Raw genomic sequence first — 27,733 nt, forward strand, 5'->3', positions numbered from 1 at the left:
GTCAATTGCAACTAAGAAAATCTGCTTTTCCTCCCCACCACAGTTTATGTACTGGAAAGTTGAAGTTCTGCAGCAGCTGTGGTGTGTATTATAAAGTATAACAGAGCCTTACGATGACGTTGGAGCTACACCGCTCATGCTAGCTACATCACAACGGAACGCAAGTGAATGGTGTTAGGTTTAGACGTCCAGGACATCAAAACAACAACAAGCAAGTCACAAGATATCCATCGGGTTCTGACGTCTTGGGAGCTTATTGACATAGTTGTGGTATCCTGGGGGTCACAATGTGATATAGCAATGACATGAAGGGATTTTTGGCAGAATGATCTGAATCAGTTTATTCTATTTCGAAAATTGTCTCATGTTTCCATCTAAAAGCTAGGGTCTAAGGGGTAACGCTTCTCCTAATGAAGAGTGAAAAGTCAAGCCTGGCATGCATGCTGGGAAATTAAATATGCAAATTGTCTCATCAGAGAGGAAGAGGATTAGAGCTCTAGCGCCATTGTGGCGAGGGGACTTCCTGGTAGTGAGGCACACAGGGCCTAGCGGGCAGCTAGAGAAGACCTTTGGTCTGAGAACTCAGCAGAGCCGCATTAGTTGGGTGTTCCCAAAGTGAGTGGAGATTGAGGCAACAGATAGCGTGATCCAGAGTAAAGAAAGAAGTAACAGAAAGACAGAAGTGATGTACCGGAAACAGATCCTGGGACAGGTCGCCTAGCACTACGACCCTAAATTTATAACTCTGGGAGGTAACGGGCTAAGACGAAACAAGGAATGTGAGGTGAAGAGAGTGGCGCGGTCGAGAGTTCCAAGTCGTCAGCAAGCAGATAAGTTAAGTAATGGCCATATTGGCAAACTAGTTCCCTTAAAAGGAAATGTGGAGGCGGAACTATGGGTTGAAGTACAGAACTGTAGTACAATGTTGGGTTGTGGTGAAGGCAGGTGAGCTAGTGGAGACAGAAACCGAGTTAAGAGAAAGGAACTGAGACTGTGTGTGAAAAGTCATTGGTAACATGCAGCCCGCCAGAGCGTAACGTCCCCGTAGACAAAGCCCACATACCCAACCAGGACCCCCATCTTAATGTAGCGTGCCGATGCGTGAAAGACAAGTACCTTGCCCACGGCTACCGCCCCACACCATACTACACTCACTCGGATGACATCTTGAGTGTGGTCTGATTTTCATGGACTGCCAGAATGGAGAAAATAAAGAAATTTTTTTTTACATCTTCTCTGCATCCGAGGAAATTGTATCACACTCAGATAAAACTCTTCAGCGTGATTGGCATATAATAAGCCAGATTTTCTCGCATGAAAGAAAATACGATTGTGTGACCCTAGCCTTAGAAATAGCAGTAGGGAGGGGGTTGAACACAGATCTGTTGTGGAGAGGGGTGAGAGTATCTTAAGCTTGATACACATGCGTAATAGTTGTCTGTTGAATAAATGATTTAACTTGAAATTTCAGATCTTAATCCTTCTTGCGACCCGACAGATGATGTAGGCGGGCCCCATAAATATTAGAGGGTTGGTTGAGCTGATGTTCATCTAAAGTGTATGATGTTTTTGGTTTTTTTTTTAATAGGGAGGGCAGAGAATAAAAAAGGGTATATAAAAGGAGAAAACCACATGAAGAGAGTATAAGTGCAGTATAGAAGCTGTGCTGCTACATAAGTAAATGAAGAGAGACGTCTCATCCAGCATGTATTACAGGGTAGAAACACTCCTATAACTTTGAACTTGGATCAGGGTGCCAAATAGGAATCAATTTTAGTAACTAAAGGTAACCACTAACATATGTAACAATAATTTTTACCATGTCAAAGGCGTACATAGACTATTGCACTTTTTCCTGTCGACTGTTCTGATTTTTGTTCCTAAAAACAAACTCCCAATACCATTTGCAATCTGGGAAAATAATGAAGTGAATTCCATTCTTTACATGTAAAATTCAAATTATAATTACCGACAAGAAATCAGGATATAATATTGTATATAAAGACTTTATTTAATTGTAATAAACAGTAAATGTCCTGCTGAAAAAACCCCGCCGGATTGTTGAGTCTACAGTTATTTCCATCGATAAACTCCGCTCCGGCCTGAACTCAATGGGATTTCAGCAAAATACAAAGTTTATTTTTGAATAATTCTCGGCATTTCCTCCCTCAATCAGCATATTAATCTGCCAGGTGCTCGTGACATTTCTCACTTTTAGTTTTGTTAGCGCTGTAAATCAATGAGAATGTAAATGGTTTATTTGGTTCTATTTGATATTTTTCACATTCAGAAAACGGAACTCTTTAAAGGGGTTGTCCCATCGAGGACTTTGTGAAAAACAAAATATGTGCCTAAGCACTAATATGCAGGTAGTTGCTACCTACTGTTCTTCGCAGGAGCCGTCCGGCGATTCAGCTGCCTCTGCTGACGTTTCTGCTCCCCTGTCAGGGCAGGACTTCGGAGGTCATTCTGATTGACAGCCGGATTCCTGCTGCCTAACTGGGGAAGCCAACCGTCAACTAGAATGACGTTGGACGTCCCGCCACGTAAACTGAGCAAGGCGGAAAAGAGGCCACCGCTCGTTCAATGTGATGTCAGCAGAGGCAGCTGAATCGCCAGCAGGAGCGGTCTGTGACTGCTTTTTGATGATGAAGAACGGCACTGGTCACAACAGGCAGGTAGGTAAGTAGAAACTATCTGCCTGTTAGTGCTTAGTTATATTTTTTGTTGCTCACAAAGTCCCGGATATCTCCTTTAAGGAAACCGCCAAGCTGGGAGACATTTAGGCCACACAATGCTCCCTGGGAAAAAAGGATGCAAATAGCCTCTTCAAAGAGGAAGCAAACCGGGGTCTCTAGTGCCACTTATTAGAGGAAGCAATCCTAGTAGTCAGAATTTAGCCTCACCGCACGGCTTAAGATATAAAGCCAAACCCGATTCCTCTCCAAAAAAAAGAAAAGACTACCATTTTCTGGAGTAAAGGTTATTCATGGTGCAATTAAATTATGCACTTTATAATATAGTATCTAGGTTTATTCTTAAAGAAGCCCTCCTCCTCCCATCAAAGTTTTCATCCTCTTAATATATTGCAGTCATCATATTATATAGCACTGTGTACTTACAATTTTTCATTTTGCCTTTCTACCCAGATAATTCTTCTCTTTTCTCTGCTCCATGTAGAAACAGGAAGTCTCTTGCCCCTGCATTTATCATTCCCCTCTTCACCTCCTGACCCAGCTGCTCCCTCCTCCCCTTGCCAGGGACTTTTACAGTGATGACTCATACAGGGAAAATTGACCTCCTGTTTCTACATAGAGCTTAGAAGGATTCAGTCAGTTTTTAATCGTGTGACATCATAGATCTAATGGAAAAAGAAGAATTAGCTGGGTAGAAAGGCAAAAAGAGCAATAGTAAGTAGATAGTGCCATATAAATATGGTGACTGCAATGTGTTAAGAGAATAACAAATTTTGATGGGGGAAGAGGAGAGCTTCTTAAAGGTTTCCAATATTTTAACAGCAGAGTTCTTAAAACCCTGTGCAGATTTTCATTATCTGAAAAGATTATTTGCGTCATGGTTTGCTCCAGGAGAGAGCCCTGAAATTGTACTGTAATAATTTGCATAAACCTTACCGGAGAACAATGAAAACTTCCATTTAGTGACAGAAAGACCCCCATATTTAAATCCCCACAAAGACAATACTAGAAAACTACAAAATTAAGGTAATTTTGCTACGTAATCTGAAAACAGCCTGATGTAGGGGCAGAGACCCTGATTTCAGTGATGTGCACTTATGGGCTGTGTGCTGTTCTTTAAGTAAAGTCAGTGCTTTATCAGCAGAGTATTACTACAGGCTTAGTGTCTTGTGCCTCCTGGTCCAACCACTCCCCCAACACTGATCTGCCTATGCACAGTGTACACGGAAATCTGCCAATCAGTGGTGTGGTTGTCGTTATGCAGAGCTCAGCATTCAGAGCACTGCTAGATCTGCAGCAAAGAAAACAGTGTTTGTATCAAAATAACAGAAGGCAGCCCTTTAAGTGATACATTGCTGGAATCAGGGTCTCTGTCTGTACATCATGTTGCTGTCAGATTATATAGCAAAAACCTGCTGACAGATTCCCATTAAAGGGAATGTTTTACCAGAAAATGAACTAATATTTAAAACGGGTTGTATGCTAAAAGAGTTTTTAAAAGATCTATGGCATTTTTTCTATTTTCCATATCCAAATAATTCAAAAGAAAATAAGAAATCTTGCAATTGTCTCATCATACACTGAGGAGATTCTAGAATCATATTTCCTGTCGTTTCAGGAAATCCAGGCAGGTGGAGATGTGACTATCTATTGAGACTTATAGATCAAGCATGTTATAGGCTGTGTATAAAGGGTGTTGCTGTAATCCTGCCTGTGATGATAATAAAGCTGCTGAAGATGCTTGTGTCAAGAGTAGGAAGTATGAGTCTAAAACAACTCTAGAGGCCAATGGGAGAACTGCAGGTTTTCTATTTTTTTATGCAGATTGTGATATGAACAAAAATAAAATAAAAAACTAAAATAAAAAAAATCAATAAGATAAAAAAAAAAAAAAAAAAAATCTTCATTTAAACAACTGGTCATTTTTTGATGATATATTTTCTTTAAATTTGGTCGATAAAGGAGAAAAAAAATCTTATTTTGACCAAGCTTTATATAAGAACCCTCTTAATAGTGACTGAATCTGAGGATTGCAATCAGATGTATTGGTGCCTCAGGCTGCAGCATCACAATGACTACGGGATCCGGGAACGGCTTTTACAGATGATATTGCCGACTCCTTGCAATTGTTTATCCTTCATTCTCAGCACAACAATATATTATAGGAAACTAAGCAGCTGTTGTAGGGAAGAATCGCTGGAAGCGCAGGTTATTTAAATTAATAGATCATTGCAGTTTCCACCGGCACCATATGTTCCTCTCACATTAGACTCGCGTCGCATGTACCTGTAGTGGGAACGTACACGGATATCAAAACCTGGATGCGACGCTATACAAAGTTTACAATGAAACGTGTTAAAATTTTCTGGTTTCGTAAACCCTATCGCTTTAAAAAACAAACAAAAAAAAAACCACAACACTTACCCTCCCCAGGTCCAGCACTGAGTCTCTGCTGCTGCTCCAGTGTTTGTTATTATCAGCAGTGATGGCTTCTCATCGAAAACGCTGCAACTAATAACTGAGTTCACTGATTGGCTGCAGTGCTGTCAACGTGAAGTCAGCACTGCAGACAATGACAGTAGCAAGAGTAACGGTTGAACGGTTGAACCTGGGAAGGGCGAGTAAAGGTCAGTTTGTTTGTTTTTTAAAACAAACTGCAGCCAGGAGTTTTCTGAAATCGGAAAACTTCTTTAAGTTGGCCAGTAATTTGTTTACTATGGCTTATGGAGCCAGCACAAATCACTACACAATAAAGTAGGTACAAAAGTTAAATTTCCTACACACACAGTATGACCAGTTTAACTGGAAACTAGTTTGCCAATTAATCAGTACATGTTTTGAAGAGGGCGAAGAAACCCAAAGCGAAACCATGAAAGCACAGGGAGAGCCTAAGAAACCCAAAGCGGAACCATGAAAGCACAGGGAGAGCCTAAGAAGCCCAAAGCGAAACCATGAAAGCACAGGGAGAGCCTAAGAAACCCATAGCGAAACCATGAAAGCACAGGGAGAGCCTAAGAAACCCAAAGCGAAACCATGAAAGCACAGGGAGAGCCTAAGAAACCCAAAGCGAAACCATGAAAGCACAGGGAGAGCCTAAGAAACCCAAAGCGAAACCATGAAAGCACAGGGAGAGCCTAAGAAACCCAAAGCAAAACCATGAAAGCACAGGGAGAGCCTAAGAAACCCAAAGCGAAACCATGCAAACACAGGGTGTCACGGGTTTACCACGACAGAGAAGGGCCAGAAGACTGCAGTGTCTGATTTCACGTACTCCTGCATGGATTAGAAGCACTTCACCGTCATATTAAATGGTGCAGGTTTCTGTTAGCAGTGCATGGGTTAATCTGTTTAGCTTGCATGTTGCTGGAGCCTTCCAGCTTTGATTGTCTCAGCTGTTCAGTGTTGGCCACTCCCCTCTCCTAAATATACTCGCCTCTGCCAGTGCTAGGTTAATTCTTCCCTGGTTTTATTTTTATACTCTACTTCTCCCCATTTCCTTGAATGGGTGAGGGGACAGTTTCAGAGCTATGACATGGCCCCGGAGTCTTCACCATTAGTAGTAATCTGAGGAAGAGGAATAGCTATGGCGCCCCTAGCTTTAAAGATCGGGAAGGAGCCTCTAGCCCCGGGAGATCTGAGCCGTGATACAGGGAGGGGCATAAGAAACCCGAAGCAAAACCATGCAAACAAAGGGAGAGCCTAAGATACCTGGCAAATCATGCAAACACACGGACCAGTTTAACTGGAAACCAGTTGGCCAATTAATCAGTATATGTTTGGATGCGAGGGAAAGAAACCAGAAGTGAAACTATGCAAACACTGAGAGAGCCTAAGAAGCTTGAAGAACAACCATACAGCCGGTTACAGGGAAAGCCTAAGAAACCCAAAGCGAAACCATGCAAACACAGAGAGAGCCTAAGAAGCCTGATGCGCAAACATGAAAACACAAGAAGAGTCTAAGAAACACAAAGCGAAACCATGCAAATACAGATAGAGCAGCCTTAAATCTGAATAGCCATTATGAAATTTTACATTTTCCTAATAGTGGCAACGGCTAGACATCTTCCCGGTTGGTAGTCACTTCCTCTGGCATCTTCATTTTATTTCCGGAGTTGGGGTTGCCTGATAAGATCGTCAAGTAGCAGCCATTTTTAGAGGTCACTTCAATTATCTTGGCAAAATTTTAATTTTGGGGGCCGCCAAGTGTTGGACTGGTGCATACAAAATAGTGTCTCAAAACCTAAGGTTTCTATTGGATTTGAGAAGGGCTAAACTTGGACTCAAAATCTAAGGAATTGTGAATTCTTCCCTCAACTCCCACAAGAAAGTGTTGACTTAACACAAGGGAGCCCCCAGAGCAGTCTCCATTGGCGAAGCCTCAAGTGTAGATTAAAAAGAAGATTCCAATATATACAGGACAAAAATAAAATCGTACCCAGATGGGTAAGGGTCAGGGCAGGCGGAGTTCAACTGAGCAGGGTACAAAAAGGAAAGGTCAGGATGGGAAGAGAACAAAGAACAAGCTAAAGCTAAACAGTACTAGCTAAATACAAGATCACACAATACAGGACTTTTTGGGGAATGGAACATGGGCTTTATGTATCCTTTGATAAATAGGTATTGGTCAGAGAGAGAGATTTGGTGAACGTTGTGAGTGGCATAACTTGAGCCTTGTGGGACCCAGTGCAAAATTTCCAACAAGACCCCAAATATCGCATGTGTTTAATAGTACTGGTCTTCTCATATAGGTCCTTTCTAGGCTCCAGAGCCCAGGTGCAACTGCAATATCTGCCCCCCCAGCACACTAGTAATAACTAGCGGGTTTAAATGAATGAGATGCCAAAAAGACTGTGATGATAATGAAGCTGCTGAAAAGTCTTCTGTCAACAAAAATAAGTATGAGTCTAAAATAACCTTAGAGGCCAGTGATAGAATTGCAAGGTTTCTATTGTTTTAATGTAAAAAAAAAGCCAAACGCCCCCCGAAAAACTACATTTAACTTAAAGACCTGGTTAAAACAATAGGTAATTGTCTAATGATACACCGTGCATAAATGCAAAGAGTGACAACAAGTGCAACGATCACCAGAAGAAAGAGGTGCTGCAGGAGAGTTGGCTGCCATCTGTGGTGAGAGGTGGTACTACAAGAGGAAAAAAAAAGAGCAGACTTGATTTGCAGCAAGATTTAAAACAAAGCATTCTCCATCGGTGACAGGCCCCAAGTTTTAATCAACAGCAGGAGCTCTACCGCACGTTATATGAAGTAACCATTTTAGTTTATACGTCTCTCTGCGTCTCCCCTGTCGAGGTTGTAAATCACGGCGCAGTTTATTAATGCGCCGTAGTTTTTATAGGTTGTATTTTGTCTCAACCTCCTGACTGTTTCATAATCCTAGAGCAAATCCGTTCTATCCCCCTTGCCCTCCCTGTGTATATAGGCAGCCTGCGTGGACTCACTGTAAACACTGAAAACCAAGAAAATTGGGAAAATTTCCAAATTCCGAAGCGCATTCCTGTAAGTGAATTTATTGTCTACAACGGCAAAAAAAAAATAAAAAAGTGTTTTACAATCTGTCTGTAAGTGAAAGCCATTGCTATATTCTCGGGAACATTTTAATTAAACTAAAATTGCAAAGCAAATCTCCGCTCGCTCCTTGGGGAGCAATATTAGATATACAAATTGTATATGCTGTTATTTGCCTAAATTTCTGTTTGCAAGTTTTCCTTTTTTTTTTTTCTACCCCATCCCCTCCTAGTATCATTCTTTTCGAACATATTGGCTGGATGTAATGTTATGTAAAGCCCTTCAGTTATCATTTAAAGAAAATGGTTTCGACTATTTCAGCTGTTCGCCGTTTTCTGCTGTCTGCTCTGGAGGAGAAAACGTTTATTACAAGATATTGCGCAGAACTAGGGAGGGAGAAAAAAAAAAAGTGCAGCCATTTGCAGAAAAAAAGTCCCCGTAGCGTAATTTGCTTCTATGGAGATGTAAATGTTATTGGCTTGCTGGCACACAAAGGGGGTGACGTGAAAATGTGCCAGTTGCAAAGGTCTTGGTGATTTGTGACAAAGTTCCTTTTTGTAAAACAAAAAAAAGATACCAGTCGACGCTTATGTAAAGGTGATACAATCACGTGGCGCAAATTCAAGTCACGACCTTGTCTTAAAGTGAGGTTATACTGAATATAATAAAGGGGTACATCTATAGGGGTACAAAATTAACAGGGCTTGGGCTTGAAGGGGACCTAAAAGCCTTACTGACACAAAAGAAGAGACCACTTCAACTTAGATGTCTGATTCCGTGCTTTAGGTTATTCAAGTATGACCCACATGGGTCGATTTTCCTGTTTGTTAGGCAATCCCCGCATGTGTTGCGGCTGTTGAACAGCCACGAGACATGCAGCTGCGGGACTCTAACATAGTTTTCGAGCACACTCGGTTAGCACCCAAGCATGCTCCGATAACACCAAATCCGAGCACGTTCGCTCATCATTAGACAGTACCTAAACTGGAGTGTCTTCCATCAAGAGCCTCTTCAGACACGAGACACGCAGCCGCGAGGACTCGAACATATTTTTGGAGCACTCAGAAGTCACTCGGTGAGCACAGGAGCATGCTCGGATATAACATCTTATCCAAGCATGTTCGCTCACCACTAAAGGCCACCTAACAGGTTGTGATGTCATTTGCAGCCTCTCAAAAGTGTTGCAATAATATATTTCATAAGAAATCAGAGTATTTCACTAAATTCTACCAAAGGTAAAGGATGTATACTAAAGTTTTGCAAAAATATTTGAGCTGCCCTGGTCCTGCTCCGTGACACCCAGAACACTTCAAAGGTCTGGGAACCTCGGCGCAGCATCCTTAGCGCCTCTTGTATTTACAAGACCTTATAACATGGCTGATGCCCGGTAGCTTGGCCTCACAAGATGTCATGACATTGTAGAACCTAAAAAAAAATGCTAGAAGTGATGAGGATGTCGGCTGCAGAAATGAAACCAGCCAAGGTACGGCTGTCATAGAGGACCAGACTGGATGTCGGAACAGAGCAGTGCAAATCTTTTTGCTTGACGTTAATGTATAGCTTTTAAATAAAAAAATAAGAATATTCTCATAGCTTCTCTCTAAAGGAAACAATGTAGTTGCACAAACCAGAGAGGGTGGCATTTAGGGTGAACCATCTCTGCTACAAGAATGGATGGAAAATTGGATTTTACATGTCACCACACATTCCCATCAGGGGGTTTGGATACACTTTGGTTACTTTGTCATTAGAAGAGTTATGGTTTTTTTTTTCTACATAGACCACTGATATCATCTTCATATTTCAGCCACTATCCCAACAGGCATAAGGGGATATCTGGGTTTCACAGCTGCCAACTTGACATCTGAGGAGGTATGATAGTGTGCCAAGTATTTAAAATGAGTTACAACATAGGTGCAACAGTAGAGTGCCTAGGTGTTTTGCACAATTGCCACAGCTGAATTGCTTTGAAACCAACATGTCTTTGCCACTACAGTTTTTATATAATTTACTTTCACTACAGTCATATCACTAATGCAGTCAAATACCTACCTGTCACCATATTCTTCTGTACACAGAGCAGCTTGGGTCACCTTCTGCAGGATGTGACCTGCCAGATCACTCCAGTGTTTGTTGGGCGGACCAGAAGTCACTTCTCAATTTACGTCTATGACAGCCAGAAAGAGACTCTCATGAATTTATTTTGAAAATTTGTGACCATTGGCTGTGATTTCTGGACTGTGAGGAGCTGCGATCACGAGATGTCGGAAAAGGACCAGAGCAGTTCCCGGGAAGATCAGAAGAAGGTGGATGTAAGTGTATTACTACAGGCAGGGAATATGGATTAGTGATACCACTCCAAGTTGAAACAGAAACAAAAACCACTGGTGTGGTGATTAAAGCCATTATATTTGCTGTCTTTTTATCCATCCTTGTTGTTGGACCACATCTACGATCTGTATAGTATGGATATCATCTGGGGGAAGAATCTATAGGATAAATGTACAACGTTTTAACCTTAGCTGAGGTTGGATCAATCAGCCACCAAGACTACAATGACACAAGAAAGAGCGATCATTAGTCATCTGGCCACTGACCACATTTTATGAAGTTCTTTACTGTAAAACGCGTCTTCTACCACAGTGACCTAAAGATGATCCGTCGAGAGAAACTTTCCTTCCATTTCTCCTACATAAAAATATCTATCAACAACTTTCTTCTACAGAGTATGTGATAAATGCCTCCTTTTAATTAAAATAACATACTTATCTCCGTGGAAATCTGAAAAGCGTAAAGTCTCTTGACTTTTAAATTTCAGGTCTACTTGTATTAAGTGATCGATTGCTTGCATGTAGCAACAGTTCATATGTTCGGTATTTTCTCACGGGAAGCCTTCAAATGAAGCGCCTTCAGGATACAGCCCGATGTGTAATCATTGTCATCTGTAATCAACATCTTATCACGTGAAGCGCAAACATTAATCACAATCGATAGGTGACAGCTTTTACGGCATGTAATATTATTGCTAGTTTTATTTGCCTAAAATAAACCTGGGACATTAATATAACTTGAAAGGTGTCCATTACATGAACTACAGTAAATGCTTAAGGTGGAACTCATCCGATGATGGAAGGTATAAAAGTAAAGGAGGCCAAGTACATCGCATAGGATCAGACAACTAATGTCTATTTGTTGTCTCCTCACTCCAGATTTTTTTTCAGAAGTAACGGTATGTTGGAATTCAATTTGCCCGATCCTCTTTTCTCGCAGGAAATAAGCCGCTGACAAGGGGTGTATAACTGAGTCTTATTCCCGTCTTCCCAGTAAAATAAATATTCAGATGCTTGTCTCGACAGGTTTCTAAAATATGACAGTATTTTCGAAAAATGTTTGACATGTCATGGAAACATGTCAAGAGATTTGAAAAGTAGGGATCTGCTTGCCGAGACCCTAAATGATAGCATATTCAGGACTATTTAATTTTTATTTACTGCAGACCTAAGAAGTCCCAGGCAGGGAGTTGATAATTGGGGACTCTGCTGGCATAAAGAAATCACAGACCGCTCCTGCCGGCGATTCAGCGGCTTCAATTGATGTCACGTTGACAGAGCAGCTGCTTGTTACCCACTTTGCTCTGTTGACAGGGCACGACTGCTGATGTCATGCTGATTGACAGCCAGCTCCCCACTGCCTAACTACAGATGCAGGCTGTCAATCAGCATGACGTTGGCATTCAAGCCCTGTCGACATCTGTTGATGTTGAGCAGCAGAATTGCAGGCAGGAGAGGTCAGTGACTGCTCTGGGTTGGCACTGAATAGAACAACTAGTTAGCAGTTACTTGCTTATTCGTTTTAAGAAGCATAATAAAAAAATAATTTAGTCCTAGAAAACACCTTTAATAAATAGTGGGTCTCTCAGTACCAGGACCCCCACCGATCAAAATTCTTCTGAATTTGTAGTTAAACTTTAAGTGTATGACAGGCTTACAAAATTCTTAAATTCTTAAATAGTAAGCTCCGACCTTAAAATAAATAAAAAAAAATCAGTCTAGTTCTGGAGCCAACTTTGATCTAATATCTTATTACCCTACACAAGTGATACAGTTGGGCAACGAGGAAAGAAGGCAGCCATGAGTCATTAAGGTAGTCTATATTAAAGTGATGAGCCCATATGACCCTTTGGTAAGAGCTATGTAAACCTGCCCAGGGTTCCATTTTTAATGACCACATTCACAAGCAAGCGAGGTTCCCAATTGTATAGTTTAATAAAGCCCCCTAAGCAATGCATGTCCCAGTATAGGGTTTGCCATCTGATTGCCATACACCTTGAATGTTCTATAACTTTTCAGTTGGAGGTCCTCAACAACAGTGTGATGCAGCAGCAAAAAAGGCAAATGCAATTCTAGGATGTATTAACAGAAGCATACAGTCTAGATCACGTGAAGTCATTATTTCCCTCTACTCCTCTTTGGTCAGACCTCATCTGGAATATTGTGTCCAGTTTTGGGCACCACATTTTAAAAAAGACATCAACAAACTGGAGCAAGTTCAGAAAAGAGCGACCAGAATGGTGACCGGTCTGCAAACCCTGTCTTATGAGGAAAGGTTGCAGGATTTGGGAATGTTTAGTTTGCAAAAGAGAAGACTGAGAGGAGACTTAATAGCTGTCTACAAATATCTAAAGGGCTGTCACATTGTAGAAGGATCAACTTTATTCTCATTTGCACAAGGAAAGACTAGAAGCAATGGGATGAAACTGAATGGGAGGAGACACAGATTGGATATTAGAAAAAACTTTTTGACAGTTAGAGTGATCAATGAGTGGAACAGGCTGCCACAAGAAGTGGTGAGTTCTCCTTCAATGGAAGTCTTCAAACAGAGGCTGGACAGACATCTGACTGGGATGATTTAGCGAATCCTGCTTTGAGCAGGGGGTTGGACCAGATGGCCCAGGAGGTCCCTTCCAACTCTACGATTCTATGATTCTATGAACAAACATTGGATTAATGTCAGTCTCCCCTTGGAGATCAAAGAAAGCAAATGCATACTCTCTCCAATTAAAACACAATTGATGGTCAAGACGGAAAGCCATCTATGGTGCATGAGCATTTGAAGCCCTTTACATGAATCCGAATATGAAAATCCCAAAACCTATTGGCACGAGAAAACTGAGAAAGGTTGTGGGTCTCTAAAGACCTTCGTAGCTGCCCAATTTGTATTATTTGTAAAAGTTTTATACAGGCTTAAACATTTTGTGACATATTATGCCCGATAATTCACAACTGAACATGTACAAAAAAAAAGTCCAAAAATTATAACAAAATGAAAATACAGCTCCATTTTCATGCAAACTTCTACTGCAATAAACATTCATTGCCAGTCTTTATTAATGGATCACGGCATACATTTATAGAATATATCAGACAAAAATTAATGACCGAAGGTCAAGTGTCGTTATTTTTGGACTTCTGACCAATTTCATTGTGTTATATGAGTACAGACACTAAGGAATAATTTCTGCCGCAACCTTATATAATCAATGTCTTGTACCTGGCTACTGAGAACGCGTTCTGGGAGAGACCCTTCAACACAAGAAAATGAACCAATTGTTGTGAACACACTGATAAGACCTGAGCGGAGTATAATTAATGCGGCAGAGTTCCCATGAATTCCCTTCTCTTCATTAACAGAGGAAGCCACTGGTGAGAAGATTAGGATGAGAACGATTACTAGAGGTCGCTACACACTGATAACTTTGCCGTTTGTTGTTTCATCACATACACAACGGAGCGTGGAGGCCACTCTCCTCAGTTGTTGTTGAGTCCGCCTGTTGTTTTAACACGTGAAAGAAGTTTATTCATCAATGTCTCTCAGGGGCACTGAGCACTTATCCTCCTACAATGAGTCTTTTTTTTTCTTTTTCAGTTTCTTTTGCTGAAAAGAGCTCTTCAGGGTTTATTGTTGTATATTTGCAGTGTATCGTGTAGGAAAATTTGCTTGTAGATCCAAAATGTGCGCCACATCATGATGTACTGAAGAGCTCCGTCCCCGTAACTCGTGAAAATGAGTAGGATGTGTTAATTTTGCCTCTTGACCTTCGTGCTCAGTCAAAACTACTGAACAAGTTTCTTCACCTCATGAAGGTAATGAAAACATATCAAGACAATGGCCAACAAGTCAACTTTTTGAAAATTTGGATGTCCCAAATCAAGCTAAAGGTCTTATGTACCACAAAACCATGTGCATGGATGAATAGTGACCCTAGGGTGCCATATTACATTTCTAAGGTCACTTTGTATTCTAAGGTAAGATACCTCCATTATATGGAGTCCAAAAGTAGAGGCCACAGATTACTGTGTGTGCTGTATTACAGATCTGAAGAACATGAATTCGTATGACTCCCGAATATGCAATGACTCTCGTAACCTTTGGTAATCAGTTTTTATCGATCAGGGTGACTATGAACATGAAATGGACTAACAGATTTTGGAAAAGGATTGTCCTAATGGGAAACTTGCACCATCTTCAATCAATCAGGGGAAGGTGGGCAGAAGATGATGTCATGACGTATAAAAAGTGCCAATTGGAGATAACCATGGGTGTAAAGAGCTGCTGAGGGACGGACAAGAAAGCAAGTAGTAAAAAAAAGACATTTTCTTCAAAAATCTAAAAAAACACAAGTTTCGATACAGGTTTTTGAGGAAGGTACAAATCCAGCACTGAAACGCATTTTTTATTTATTTCATTTTTTTAATAAAATGTCTTGCTTTTTACCACTTGCTTATTTTGTCCATACCTCAACGACGCCTGGCACTAAGCTGCACACTCTTGGTTATTCTCAATTGAATACTCACCTCCATTGTGGACGACATCGGATTTCAGAGGAACGCAGTCGCACAGTTGCACTGAGCAGCAGCCAACATCAGCTGGGTGGTGTTTATTGTCCCTGCCATGCCGATAGAATTGTGCCTAGGCACTAGTACAACTTCACAAGTTTAGTGCTACACCATTTATCTGTCTATTGGATTGTGAAGTTATTGCACCAGGGAGTGACCCTCTTCCTGCTTTGCTTTTCAATATATTAAGTTCCAGGAGAGGCCGTGATACTGAGTTCTAAGCATCAAGCTAATGGAGGAAGTGGAGAACCAGCTGGGTGGAATTTAGATTCTTGAACATAGACATAAGAATAGAAGAAATATCCACCCGGGGTTCCTTGGGTCCGCCAGAGAAAAGGGGTCCGCCCTCCATCTATTCAAAATATGAATGTTCACCTTTAAGTGTAAATGTAGTAGTGTTAAAAAAAATTAAATTGTCATGCCAAATATTTTATCAGTGGGATTTTGAGAGATGGGATTACACATCCCTCGCTATAATGAAGGTGCCGAAGCCACCAACCAAGTGCTGCTCTCCCTCAAGACTGAAGACAGACTCAACAGAAAGTGTATGAAGTTTATATTTAGAGCCGAAGAGCAAAGAGCAGTGCTTGGCTTAGTGCTTCTGTTCCTCAGCGATCGGACCTCCACCAATCTAAACTTCTGACGTGTTTATTATGTCAAAAGTGTTGTTTTTTTTAATGTACAGTTGCAAGCGGATGACTACAAAATTCCATTTATATTTCATAGAATCATAGGTGAGTGTCTTCCCCCCAGTATGAGGAGTGAGGGGGGGGATGTATGAGGAAACAGTATGGAGGGGTGAAGATGCAATATGGTGAGTAAGGGAATTGGTGCGGATACAGAATGGTAAGCTAAGGGATGGATGTATCCAGGTACAAAATGGGGAGCGAATGATGGGACGGGTGTAGACAGAATGGGGGGTGAGGGAGGGGATGGGTGCAAACACAGTATGGTGTGTGGGGGGGGGTGCAGACACAGAATGGCGAGGGGGGAATGGCTGCACACACATTATAAGTATAGAGTGGGAAGAATATATGTGGACACAGTATGAGGAGTGAAGAGAAGAATGCATGCAAACACAGTATGGTGAGCAGGAGTGATGGGATTGGTGGGGACACAGTATAGGGTGGGGGATGTGTGAAGAGGCAGTATGGAGAATGAAGTGATAAATATATAAGGAAACATTATGGTTAGCGGGGGGATGTGAGAGGAGACAGTATTAGGAAGGATGAATGGGGGGTGAGGGAGGGGATAGGTGCAAACACAGTATGGTGAGTGGGGGGGTGCAGACACAGAATGGCAAGGGGGGGAATGGCTGCACACACATTATAAGTATAGAGTGGGAAGAATATATGTGGACACAGTATGAGGAGTGAAGAGAAGAATGCATGCAAATACAGTATGGTGAGCAGGAGTGATGGGATTGGTGGGGACACAGTATAGGGTGGGGGATGTGTGAAGAGGCAGTATGGAGAATGAAGTGATAAATATATAAGGAAACATTATGGTTAGTGGGGGGGATGTGAGAGGAGACAGTATTAGGAAGGAGGAGGAAACATGTGAGGAGACTATTTTGGGCAATAGTGTGAGGAAACAGTATGACTGGAGAAAAGTTTTAGGGGTCACAGAATAGATACTGCTTAGTGTGGGGGTAGCATGAGAAGACAGAGTAAGAGCACAGCCAGGAGGGAACAGTAAGCCTAGGTGGGGGAGTGTGATGAGCGGGCACAGTATAGAGGCCGGACCCTATAGGGGGTCCCAGTCTGAGAGGACAGTGTGAAGTGGGGACAAAGTATGGAAAGGAGAGGTCAGTATGGAGGGCATGTTCCATAAGAGGGACAGCATGGGGTCATATTTTGTGCAGGGAATTTAGCAAGGGGCAAATATTTATTCAGGGGCTCAGCATAGAGCAGATATTTTTATTCAGGAGCATTATAATGACACTGCTATTTTTATTGTCATCGTGTGGGGATGTGCTGCAGAAGGCTGGAGAACATGGAAGTCTGGAGAGACGAGCTGGGGATGAGAAAAGTCATCATGGCGTCTCAACAAGACGAAAAAAAAAGAGAACAACTCCAATCAGAGACGTCATCTATAAGATACCTGGATGTAAATTTTTTTGTGATACTGACTAATTCTCAAATTTCTATTTATGTTAGGAGCATTAAAGGGGTTGTCCAAGTTTGTGATGAGTCTGCAGTCATTCTATGTGACTGCAGACTTCTGAATTCTCACAGTGCGCACTGCACGCTTTCAGGATTCTCTGGTGTTGGTAATTTGCATACATGCGATCACGTGCCAACTAGACATGCGTGGCCTCACTCAATGAAAATGAATTGAGTGAGGCCGGACACGTCTAGTTGGTATGTACCCCGAAGTATTCAAATCACATACTTGTGCTCACATGACTGTCCACTCTTGTCACATGCAAGGGAGAATCCTGAAAGTGTGCAATGCATACATTGGGAGAATTCAGAAGCCTGCAGTCGCCTAGAATGACTGCTGACTTTCATCACAAACCTGGAAAAGCCCTTTAATTATAAAATGAAGCATTATAGCATGCCAATCCTAACAGCATGTAATATGCTCACTGCCAGGATTCTAATCTGTTGGTTAGTTCCAGCCACTTCATTCATATGCAATTTTCATACTTACGGGCACGTGACAACAAGCTCTTCCTGCTTCTCTCAGTTCTTCACTGAGCATTAAGAGAATTAGGAAGAGGAGCTCTTCGGCACATGACTAAGTGTGCAAATTGCATATGTGCTTGGGATGGGGTGGGGGCGCCATATTGAATTCTTGCCAAGAATGCTGGGAAACCTAGATACACCTCTGCTTGTGTCCGCCTCTGTGTCGGAGCCTGGGCGCTTGGTGGTTCAGCCCAAAGTTCTTTTCATATAAAGTCATACTAGTCAACGGAACTATTGGGTCATTTCAGGAAGGTTATATTTGCAATATGCAAGACACAATAAGTAGCACTCCGCAAGCTCAGTATGTGCTAAATCATCCACAGGTGTCACAATTCTGTGCCAATCTGCAGTGACACATCGCGTAATATCGAAACGGTGTAAACAAAATCCAGCACAAACACAAAGAATGTGATTATATTATGATCCATACTCAGTGAGTAAATGAGGTAAAACATTAAACACTGTAAAACACAGCACCGTATGTTTGAGCAAACATTAGTCTGTCTACGGGCCCCGTTGATCTTGCGCCAGCTCGCACTGAGATCACTTTGAAATACTGTTTACTTAAAAGCTAAGTATTTGAATTTTCCTCTACTGATCTTTCTCTTGAAACAGATTAATGTTGTTAGTTGAAACATCCACGCCGATGTTTATTGCCATTTGATTTACCGTTTATGTTTTGCTGTGCATGTGAATTATTATTTAAAGCCGGTTTCGGAGATATTTCGCACTTTATCTCTAATATCTTTATAGTTTATGGTTTGAAGGAAATGTACAGGAAGGGAGAGATTGAGCCTCGGATGCTACATGCATTTTATTTATTCTTCGTAAATTGGACTGCGCGTTCCTTGGTCACTTATGCCCTCCACGCTCCTTACTTTGACACTTTGTGTCTTGTTACTCAAATAATAGTGGACCGAGATCTTAAAAATGATTGACGTGAAGAGTTGAGTATTGTCTTGTAAGATTATGGCCACTTGACATGGAATACAAATATTTTTACTTATTTTGGTGGGTTAATACAATTTGAACTATGTATGAGACTGTAATTTCCAACCTTCGTCCATTTTATGCGTAGTTTGCAGACTGATCCGTGTTTCAGATTTTTCCCTTGTTGGAGTGTACCTCTCAGAAATAAAGGCTGGATGAGAGCTGTCTTCATTAGCTCATATTTCAGCACAGCTTCTATCCTGCACTTATTTAGTTTATTTCTCTGCCCCCGAGATAGTGGGTGCTTTCTCACCTGTCCACATTGTGGACATCTGCGTGCAACCCCCTTTCCTCTGCTATCTCTAATGGTGAGAAAAAGAGGGGGATAACAGGTGTATAAGGGTACCGTTACACCTAGCGACTCACCAGCGATCCCGACCACCGATATGACGCGGTCAGGATCGCTGGTGAATCGCTAGGTGGTCGCTAGTGAGCTGCCACTCAGGCAGATCTCAGCAGAGACATCGCTGGGGACGGGGATCGCTACTTACCTGTCAGACGAGGCGATCCTGCGTCCTCCCGCCCGGCTCCACGCGTTGCTCGTCGTCACAGCAGGAAGCGCCGCAGGAAGTGGACGACGAGAAATGGTCCAGCAGCTTCTCGCTCGATCAGCGATAACCAGCGGGGGAGCCGGTCGGAGGTAAGTATCACATGCAGCGATATCGCTAGCAGTATCGCTGCAACGTCACAAAATCGGTGACTTTACAGCGATATTGCTAGCGATATTGCAGTGTGTAACGGGGGCTTAACACAGCCCTACCCTCGATGTGCACATCTCAATATTAAAAAGGTGTCAGAACTCATCAGGGGTGCCAACAAATTGTAATCAGTTTTGCAGATCACTCAGCTAGATAAAGAATTTACAGACAGTCAGAAGCAGCAGCAAAATGGTAGAAAGTAAAAAATATTTGGGAATTTGCTTAATTTTGCCGTAAGGAAGCAAATTAATAATTTGAAAGGCTGTGTGGGGCTATACATAGCCTTAAATTTAATATTTTTGTGGGGAAATTGCAAAAATATTGGCAATCACAGAAAAAATACTACTTAAAAGGGGTTGTCCATCTATGGGATATTTTTTTTTCCTTTCACTTAAATACATGTGTTTTGGGCTTTAAATCACTTTTGCAATTGGGTTGCATTAAACATTTTGCACCGTTTAGCTTTTATAGGCTTTTTGTTTCCTGGCACATTCAACCTTGTTGTGGTCTGCGGTCAAAAATCAGCTGAAAGGAGCTCAGAAAAAGATGAAAAAAAGTGACCTCCTAAGAAGATAGAACAATGAGACCCCACCGATCGCTTAAACCACCACTTTTCCTCCAAGACATAAAAATATTTTACGGAAAATCTACAGAATATGCCATAAATGTATAGTAGATGTGGGTCCCACAAATGTCACCTACAATTGTCTTGGAACAGTCAATGGGGAGGTGATCCAAATATCCATACATTTATGTAACATTCTGACCATCTCTCCAATGGCAGTGGCGCATATCAGCTTCCACTGGACATGCACTTACCTTAAATTCATACCATATCCTGGATATTGTCCATAAATGTTCGAGATGGGAATAACCCTTTAACTTTACATAAATCTTAAGTACTTCTACTTCTGACAACATAAATACAATATAATATCATGAAACACAAGAATATCCTGAACAAAAAGGGTAGAAACAGACACTTATAGCATAAACATCTTGCGACAGAGTATCGGAATAAATAAGTTTAGGGGTTTTATCGCTCATGACACTCATCTAGGGATTTATCAAGGCTAGAGGAATTTTCAGATTTGAGAGTCCTCAGTGGTTGATACCTTTTAATGGCTAACTGATGGTAACAACATGCAAGCTTTCGAGACTACTATGGGTTCTTCAACAGGTATAGAAGAGACCATGGTAGTTTCAAAAGCTTGCCTTTTGTTACCATCTTTTCAGTTAGCCATTAAAAGGTATTAATCACTCAGGACTCTCAAATCTGAAAATGTTTCTATCTGCTGGCTAACACAGTACAAAGATGTATATCTTTCCTGTACCATGGCTAGAGGAAAAGTAAGGAAGAACACATCTGTAGGGATGAGTGGAACCGTGGATGTTGGGTGTCTCACTTTCTTCTAAAACGGACTTCCGTGAGAAGACCATGTTCGAAATTCATCAGTTCGGGTTCGCTCACCTCCACACATCTGTATCTTGATCTATATTCCTTATGGAAGGCTTGAGTGCAATGTGCACACATGCTCTACCCACTCTTGCACCCAGCGTGCCCCCGTGTACACGCTCTGCGCTATCCTGTACTCTGTGTGCCCCCGTGTACACGCTCTGCGCTATCCTGTACTCTGTGTGCCCCCGTGTACACGCTCAGCGCTATCCTGTACCCTGCGTGGCCTCGTGTACACGCTTTACGCACTCCTGTACCCTGCGTGTCCCTGCCTTCACCTTGCTAGACACGGTCTCTCACGCCTCCTTCGAGCTGGCCATCTGGTTCCAGCAGTCGTGGTACTTTATCCCCCTGGGTCTGCCCCTGATGCTCCCTGTATAGGGGGTGGTCCACACTAGGTCAGCTTGCCCAGGGTGGGTAGGTATCATCACGGCCCAGAGGGTCCACTCCAGGAGACGTCACACGTATTTTCTAACACTGGTGTTCACTAGGAGTCCTGAGGAACAGTGGTGTAAGTTGAAGCTCGTGAATGACAATACAAAATCTCCAATATGGCACTTCATGCATATGGAGATGATTCATCAAAGCTTTCATGCCACAAAAATGGTATAAAAGCGTTGAAATGTCAATTTTTCTGGGCAACAGGGCGTGACTTTTGGTGTCATCATGTCAGTTTGAATTAGTTCCCCAAAAAATGGGCAGATCTGAGGTGAGATAGCAGAGTGGCCACACGCCCAGTAAAATTAATCAAATATGCCAGTGTTTTCTACTCCATCGTGTCCAACCCCCTGCTCAATTCAGGATTCACTAAATTATCTCAGACAGATGTCTGTCCAGCCTCTGTTTGAAGACTTCCATTGAAGGAGAACTCACCACCTCTCGTGGCAGCCTGTTCCACTCATTGATCACCCTCACTGTCATTTGGCACAGTGTAGTCTGTCAAGACTGGTGTATCATGAGATTGCGCTAAGCCAGTGTGGATGAATCGGCCCCGTGGTCTTTATATACGGGACAAGGTGACCCTTTGGGTCTCCCTTGGCTCCAGGGCGTAGGTTCAATGCAACCACTTTTCTTATCGGCTTGCCCAGGAATCAGGACCTGGTGGCATCTGCTACTTCAGACCCATTTTGGAGTTTATTAGTAAATTGCTTCTTTAGAGAAAAACAAGCTGTACTGTAAGTAGAGAAGATTAGCGTCTGATAATTGTATGTCAAGCTTCTCAACGAGAAACCAGCCTCAGTCTAAGGTACCGAGCAGCAAAACCCCGGTACATGGAGATTTATAGTTCAGCTTTGAACTAAATGGCATATGTAGACTTCGGCGTTCATAAATTAGCCATGTTGCATTAAAGTCTAAGGTTGAAAAACACAGGAAAAGGTTGAGTCAGTCTGAGAGCACTTATATTGTGAACGTCGAGGAGCAGTTCAAAGGATATGAAATATGTCTCTTGTTTTGACACTATTGTAATGGTATAGTTGTTCACTTGCCTTGTTTCTTCGAGCTTTATGGTCCATAAAGTTTAATAACAATCTTAACAGCTGAACAGTGAGCGTACGATTCCGGGAGGCCGCTGTACAAAAGCCGGATCAGTATTTTATCAAGGTAATCTTTTTCAGTAACATATGGGTCTCTTGTCTGGCTTACCCACTTTTTAAATGGCTTTGTGGGGGCTGTGTATTTCTTAATCCAGACACCAACACATTTTCTATCTCCTTGAAGAAAAAAAAAAAGAAATAAAAAACCCAGAACGATTGAGACGTGCGCGGAATAAGATGAGATCTCTTGGGGACGCTTCGGAAAACTATTCCTTTTGTGTTAATAACATATATTTTGTAGGGCGGGATGTACGTGTCTTTATAGGGAAATCACAAGGAGAGGGGGACATTTATCTGCTTTATCTTTAGCAATAGATGAATTCTATACAATCAGATTAATAGGAACTTAGAACTATATGATGTATTAGTTAATGAGTATTTTTGGGGCGTAGACAGGAATCATATCAAGGGAATTGGAAAAAAGAAGGGGGCAGGTTTTGCCAGTGAAAAACATATATCATCTGTCTACCAAATAGTTGAAAAGTGTATAATAGATGACACCTACCCCATTTTACAATTTTTGAAACGGGTCCCGAATCAAGCCATGGTCATACAATTGCCCTAGCACACAATTTGAGCTGTAATTGTCCATTCTCATCATTCCCATAAGTATTGAATGGAGACATCGGATGCATGAGTACCCACTTTTCCATTCAAACTCTTCTAGGATAAGGGGCTTGGGATTCCTGTTCTAGTAATGGTATCCCCAACAATCATATGTTTAACATATATCCTGTGGAAAGTGATTCATTTTTTTGTGGACCAACCTCATCACAGTAGTATGATGTACGTAATCAATAGTGGTATGGTGCCACATAGATAGGAAGCGAGGAAGCAAAAGATATAAATAAAAAAGTACTTTATTGAATTACAATTTTAAAATTAAGAATACAAGTAAAAGAGACAGGTCAGGGAGAAACCTCCAAAAAGAGGTGGGGAGAGTAACCAGCTAAAAGCCTAACATGACGGTAATATATCTTTTGCTTCCTCACTTCCTATCTATGTGCCACCATATCACTATAGATTGCTTACATCGTGCACTATTGAAATGTCCTTTGTCTCTTTAAATTAGGACTATGGGAATGAATAACACTTCACAGTAGAAGTAAAACGCTGACTATACAAGTGAGATAGCTGTTGGCCAATGTTAATTTGGCAGACAACCATCTTTCCCGACTTCTGCATACACATGAGCGCCCAGCTCAGCCAAGCCGCCATGTGTTTTCAACAGGGAGAGAGGAGAAAGCCTTTGGTAGACACTTCTGACAAAGGCTTATTTCCTCAGAAATTCTAACTGTCCAGTCCTTTTCTCCCTGACATTAGCTTTCGATGAAGGGTAGAAAGATCTCCATACTCATCAGACGATCGTCCGGTTCCAATGAAATCGACAGGTTCGGACAACTTTCATCTACTGTGTATGGAGGTCTTAAGAAGAATCCTTTTAGGGCATATGAATTATATTTGTATGGGGTCTTCTCTGTAAGTGAGGGTGGAGAATCGCTAACGACCAACGGCTTTTGCTCTGGTGGGCTTGGCCTTTGTCAATAACACATGGGTGGCTGCCATCTAATACACCATTTGCCAATCCCAAATGCTCAGCTGAGAGTACCTATGTCCTCTATAAGAAAGCCACTGCCAGAATTATCGGCCGGCAACTTATCTCAAGGAGAACAAAGGATCGGCCACTGGAAATGCAAATGGCAGGATTCAGCTTCCCCGACATCATCGGTGGGAAGAGTCAGGAGACCCTCATAAATAGATTATTGGCTGATCCGTCAAATATTAATGTATATAAGCTCTTTATATCCATATTTTTCAATCAAACAAGTTTGACCAAAACAAATGAACAATCTTGACCTGAAATCTACTGTCTATCATGGCCATGTGTACCATTCTGCAGCACCCCTACAGGATTAATTGTGTATTGCATGGTGTCAATTGAAAACAATACATTGTCTTGTGATGCCTGGGTCCTCCAGTGAAATAGAGATATTCTCTTAATAAGATATTTATAACTACCTGGCATGGTAGAAAAGCCTTACACCCTTGTCATCTCGATGAAGCTGCAGGGTGTTTAAGTCATTAACAGTGAATAGAAGGAAAAAAGTTTCAATCCTTTTGTCCTTGAAATAATTAACCGGCATTGACTTCTTGCTTAAATAATCACGCTTGTCATGAGCTTCTAAGGAGGCCGAAGGCAAAGACATGCTGCTAGTGAGATGACAATGAGGGTCAGTGTGAAGCACTACTGACCAATCATTGACTGCAATCGAAGCAAAGATCAATAACACCAAAAGGAAATCACCAAAGTTAGTGACTAGAAGGATAGTGCCCTTGGACACACCTATGGATCTAGGATGTAGCTAGGTACATTAATCGGAAAGACTTCATCCATGGCTTCTTACTGCATAAAACGCTGTGATATGGTCATGTCCATAGTGCCTCATTACATATCCACAAGAGTAATGGCTATTTATAAAGAAAAAACATCAGTAGACGAGTCGGAAATTAGGTTTTGGCATTGGACTGGATGACCATGCATATACTTCTCACTTTTAGCCCCCTAGAAATAAACTATGAAAACACAATAAGATGATACAAAATGTGGATGCATCATGGCAGCAACACATTATCCCCTGTGGTTGGTCCTAGAGATCATCATTGGGATCCTCAAGGGATTTTCCGGGACAAAAACATCTGGACTAATGAACCAAGCTAACCGGGAATTCCAGGTCTTTGATTTTGATGATCAGTTCTTAGAATAGGTCATCAATATGAGATGGTCTAGCTCCCAAGGAGGTCATGTGTACAAGACACAACACAACATCTGCGTTGAACTTCCCAAGAGTGGTCACTATGCAGTGTAGAGAGCTGTGTTCCCGCTCAGTACACTGTGGACATATGGCCACAGTGGGAGATTCCAGAAACTAATCTATGGGGGTGCCGAATGTTGGATTCCCCCAATATAATCCTAAAAGTAGGTCTTCAATATCAAAATCCAGAAAAATGGTTTCCCTGATCAGGCAGCCTTCTCATAACCCTGCTCCCGACACCCCATCTGCAGTGATCAGTTTTGTTGGTCAGACCTCGTATTTTATTGGATTACTCCTTACACAAAAAAGCACTTTTCCAAAAATTGGTTAATGTGACCAATCCTTGAAATAACTTTTTGCATTTTTATGGATGTTTTTTAGTCCACAAAAACTGTCTTTTTCTCCATGTTATCACGTGAAAGATACTTTTCACAGTGGCTTAAGCAATCAGTAGGGGTCCCAAGATTCAGATCTGCACCTCTCTACAGGCTTTTTAAGAGGTTACCACTTATCAAAAACTTATAAAAGGATAGTTACACTTTACGAGAATTTGCAAGAAATTCTGGTTGGGTTCAGTAGACCAAGGGGAGGTTCAGATATTTTGGTGACCCGAAACTTGACATACTCTCTGTGGAAGGTACAGGTCAATACCCCATAAGCTGGTCAACTGCTGCCTAAGCACAGCATTCTACCTAGGGTTATAACACTAGATCGACAAACAATCAAAATGCTCTGATTATGACGTTTTCAGTGTCCAAAGAATGTGAAGAACCAAAAAAGGGGTGCACTTTCGGCCCTATGATTGGGCCCCTTCACATCCCATTTTCCAATCCAGCTATTTCCATTCCTATATTTAGACGCTATACATTTGCACTTTTTTGCTGTTCGTTATTATTACATTTTGTCGTGCTAATTAGAACGAGATCAACTACAGTAACCTGGGCCGAAATTTACATAAAATAACCGGAATTAAAAGAGAATAATGAAACAAGCGGGGGAGCTATAAAATCTGCATTCTCTATGAATAATGTTGAAAGGAATTTCTGTGATGTTTCCGAGTTTTTATTTCTTTCTGCATAAAATGGCATTTATCATAAATCTGATGTGATAGGTGATACACTCACAGACAAGAGATTAAATGGCTGAAAATTCAGACGCAAGTGTGTTATATGCAAATCCAAAGGCTCTGATTACTTCGGTGAAGGTGGAATTAAAAACAACATGTTCGTGCAGTCAGTGGTCTACAGAGAATATTGGACCCCAAGGTAAAAATGAGGCTCCAGCTTGGGGCTTTTTGACACGAGGACACTGCTAACTAGCTGCAACAGTGGGTCCACATGCCTACATCCCATTGTCATGAAGAATTACAATTTTCACTTCATTGCAACATAGGAGGTACTTATATTACACTTCCACCTATTCTGGCGTGAAATACCTGGTATATGATGTAATATCATAACTGCTTAGTCACACTGATTCATTTTTATAAGACTGGTGCGACTGTTGGTATTTTGGGAAATTCTGAGAACTGGTAAATATGACAGAAGAATATTTAGAATTGAGAATCCTCAGTGGTTGATACCTTTTAATGGCTAACTGAAAAGATGGTAATACATTGCAAGCTGCAGGAACCTTTCCTTGCAACCAAAAAAAATGTAAAACCTGTCCATTTATAATGACCAACGGACAAGATAAAAATCCCCAACTCACATCAGGACTAAAATGGAGGAAAATATGACACATTTAGGTCCTCTGAGTATAGCCAACAATATAAAAACTAGGCACTTACATTCTGGTTGTCAATAGTATTGGAGTCTAGCATTGTGTAGGAGTCCAGTCATGTCTACGTCCATTGTGGGATAGGGGTCCAGTCATGTCTATGTCCATTGTGGTATAGGAGTCCAGTCATGTCTGTACATTGTGGTATAGGAGTCCAGTCCTGTCTATGTTCACTGTGGTATAGGAGTCCATTCATGCCTATCTCCATTGTGGCATAGGAGTTCAGTCATGTCTATGTCCATTGTGGCATAGGAGTCCAGTTATGACTGTTTCCATTGTGGTATAGGAGTCCAGTCACGTCTATATGTATTGTTGTATAGCAGTCCAGTTATGACTCTGTCCATTGTGGTATAGGAGTCCAGTTATGACTCTGTCCATTGTGGTATAGGAGTCCAGTTATGACTCTGTCCATTGTGGTATAGGAGTCCAGTTATGACTCTGTCCATTGTGGTATAGGAGTCCAGTTATGACTCTGTCCATTGTGGTATGAGTCCAGTTATGACTCTGTCCATTGTGGTATAGGAGTCCAGTTATGACTCTGTCCATTGTGGTATAGGAGTCCAGTTATGACTCTGTCCATTGTGGTATAGGAGTCCA

At 41.7% G+C, this 27,733-nt stretch overlaps 1 protein-coding gene across 7 annotated transcripts in view; it reads right to left on the reverse strand.

Annotated features, from left to right (window-relative positions):
- WWOX (WW domain containing oxidoreductase) overlaps positions 1 to 27,733 on the reverse strand; it is a 1,101,136-nt gene that overhangs the window by 315,682 nt on the left and 757,721 nt on the right. Inside the window, exon 10 of one of the 7 annotated variants that reach the window (XM_073582695.1) lies at positions 22,333 to 22,658. The exons of 5 other annotated variants lie outside the window; for them this stretch is intronic. In XM_073582695.1, the coding sequence (XP_073438796.1) occupies positions 22,590 to 22,658 (69 nt within the window). In that variant the 3' untranslated portion in view covers positions 22,333 to 22,589. Of the gene's footprint in view, positions 1 to 22,332; positions 22,662 to 27,733 lie in introns of those variants that run through there. One more of the 7 variants, XM_073582687.1, reaches the window with a different exon arrangement.

The sequence above is a fragment of the Dendrobates tinctorius genome, unplaced genomic scaffold (genome assembly GCF_039654945.1).
Source record: "Dendrobates tinctorius isolate UK_male_01 unplaced genomic scaffold, ASM3965494v1 ptg000009l, whole genome shotgun sequence".
Classification (NCBI taxonomy): domain Eukaryota; kingdom Metazoa; phylum Chordata; class Amphibia; order Anura; family Dendrobatidae; genus Dendrobates; species Dendrobates tinctorius.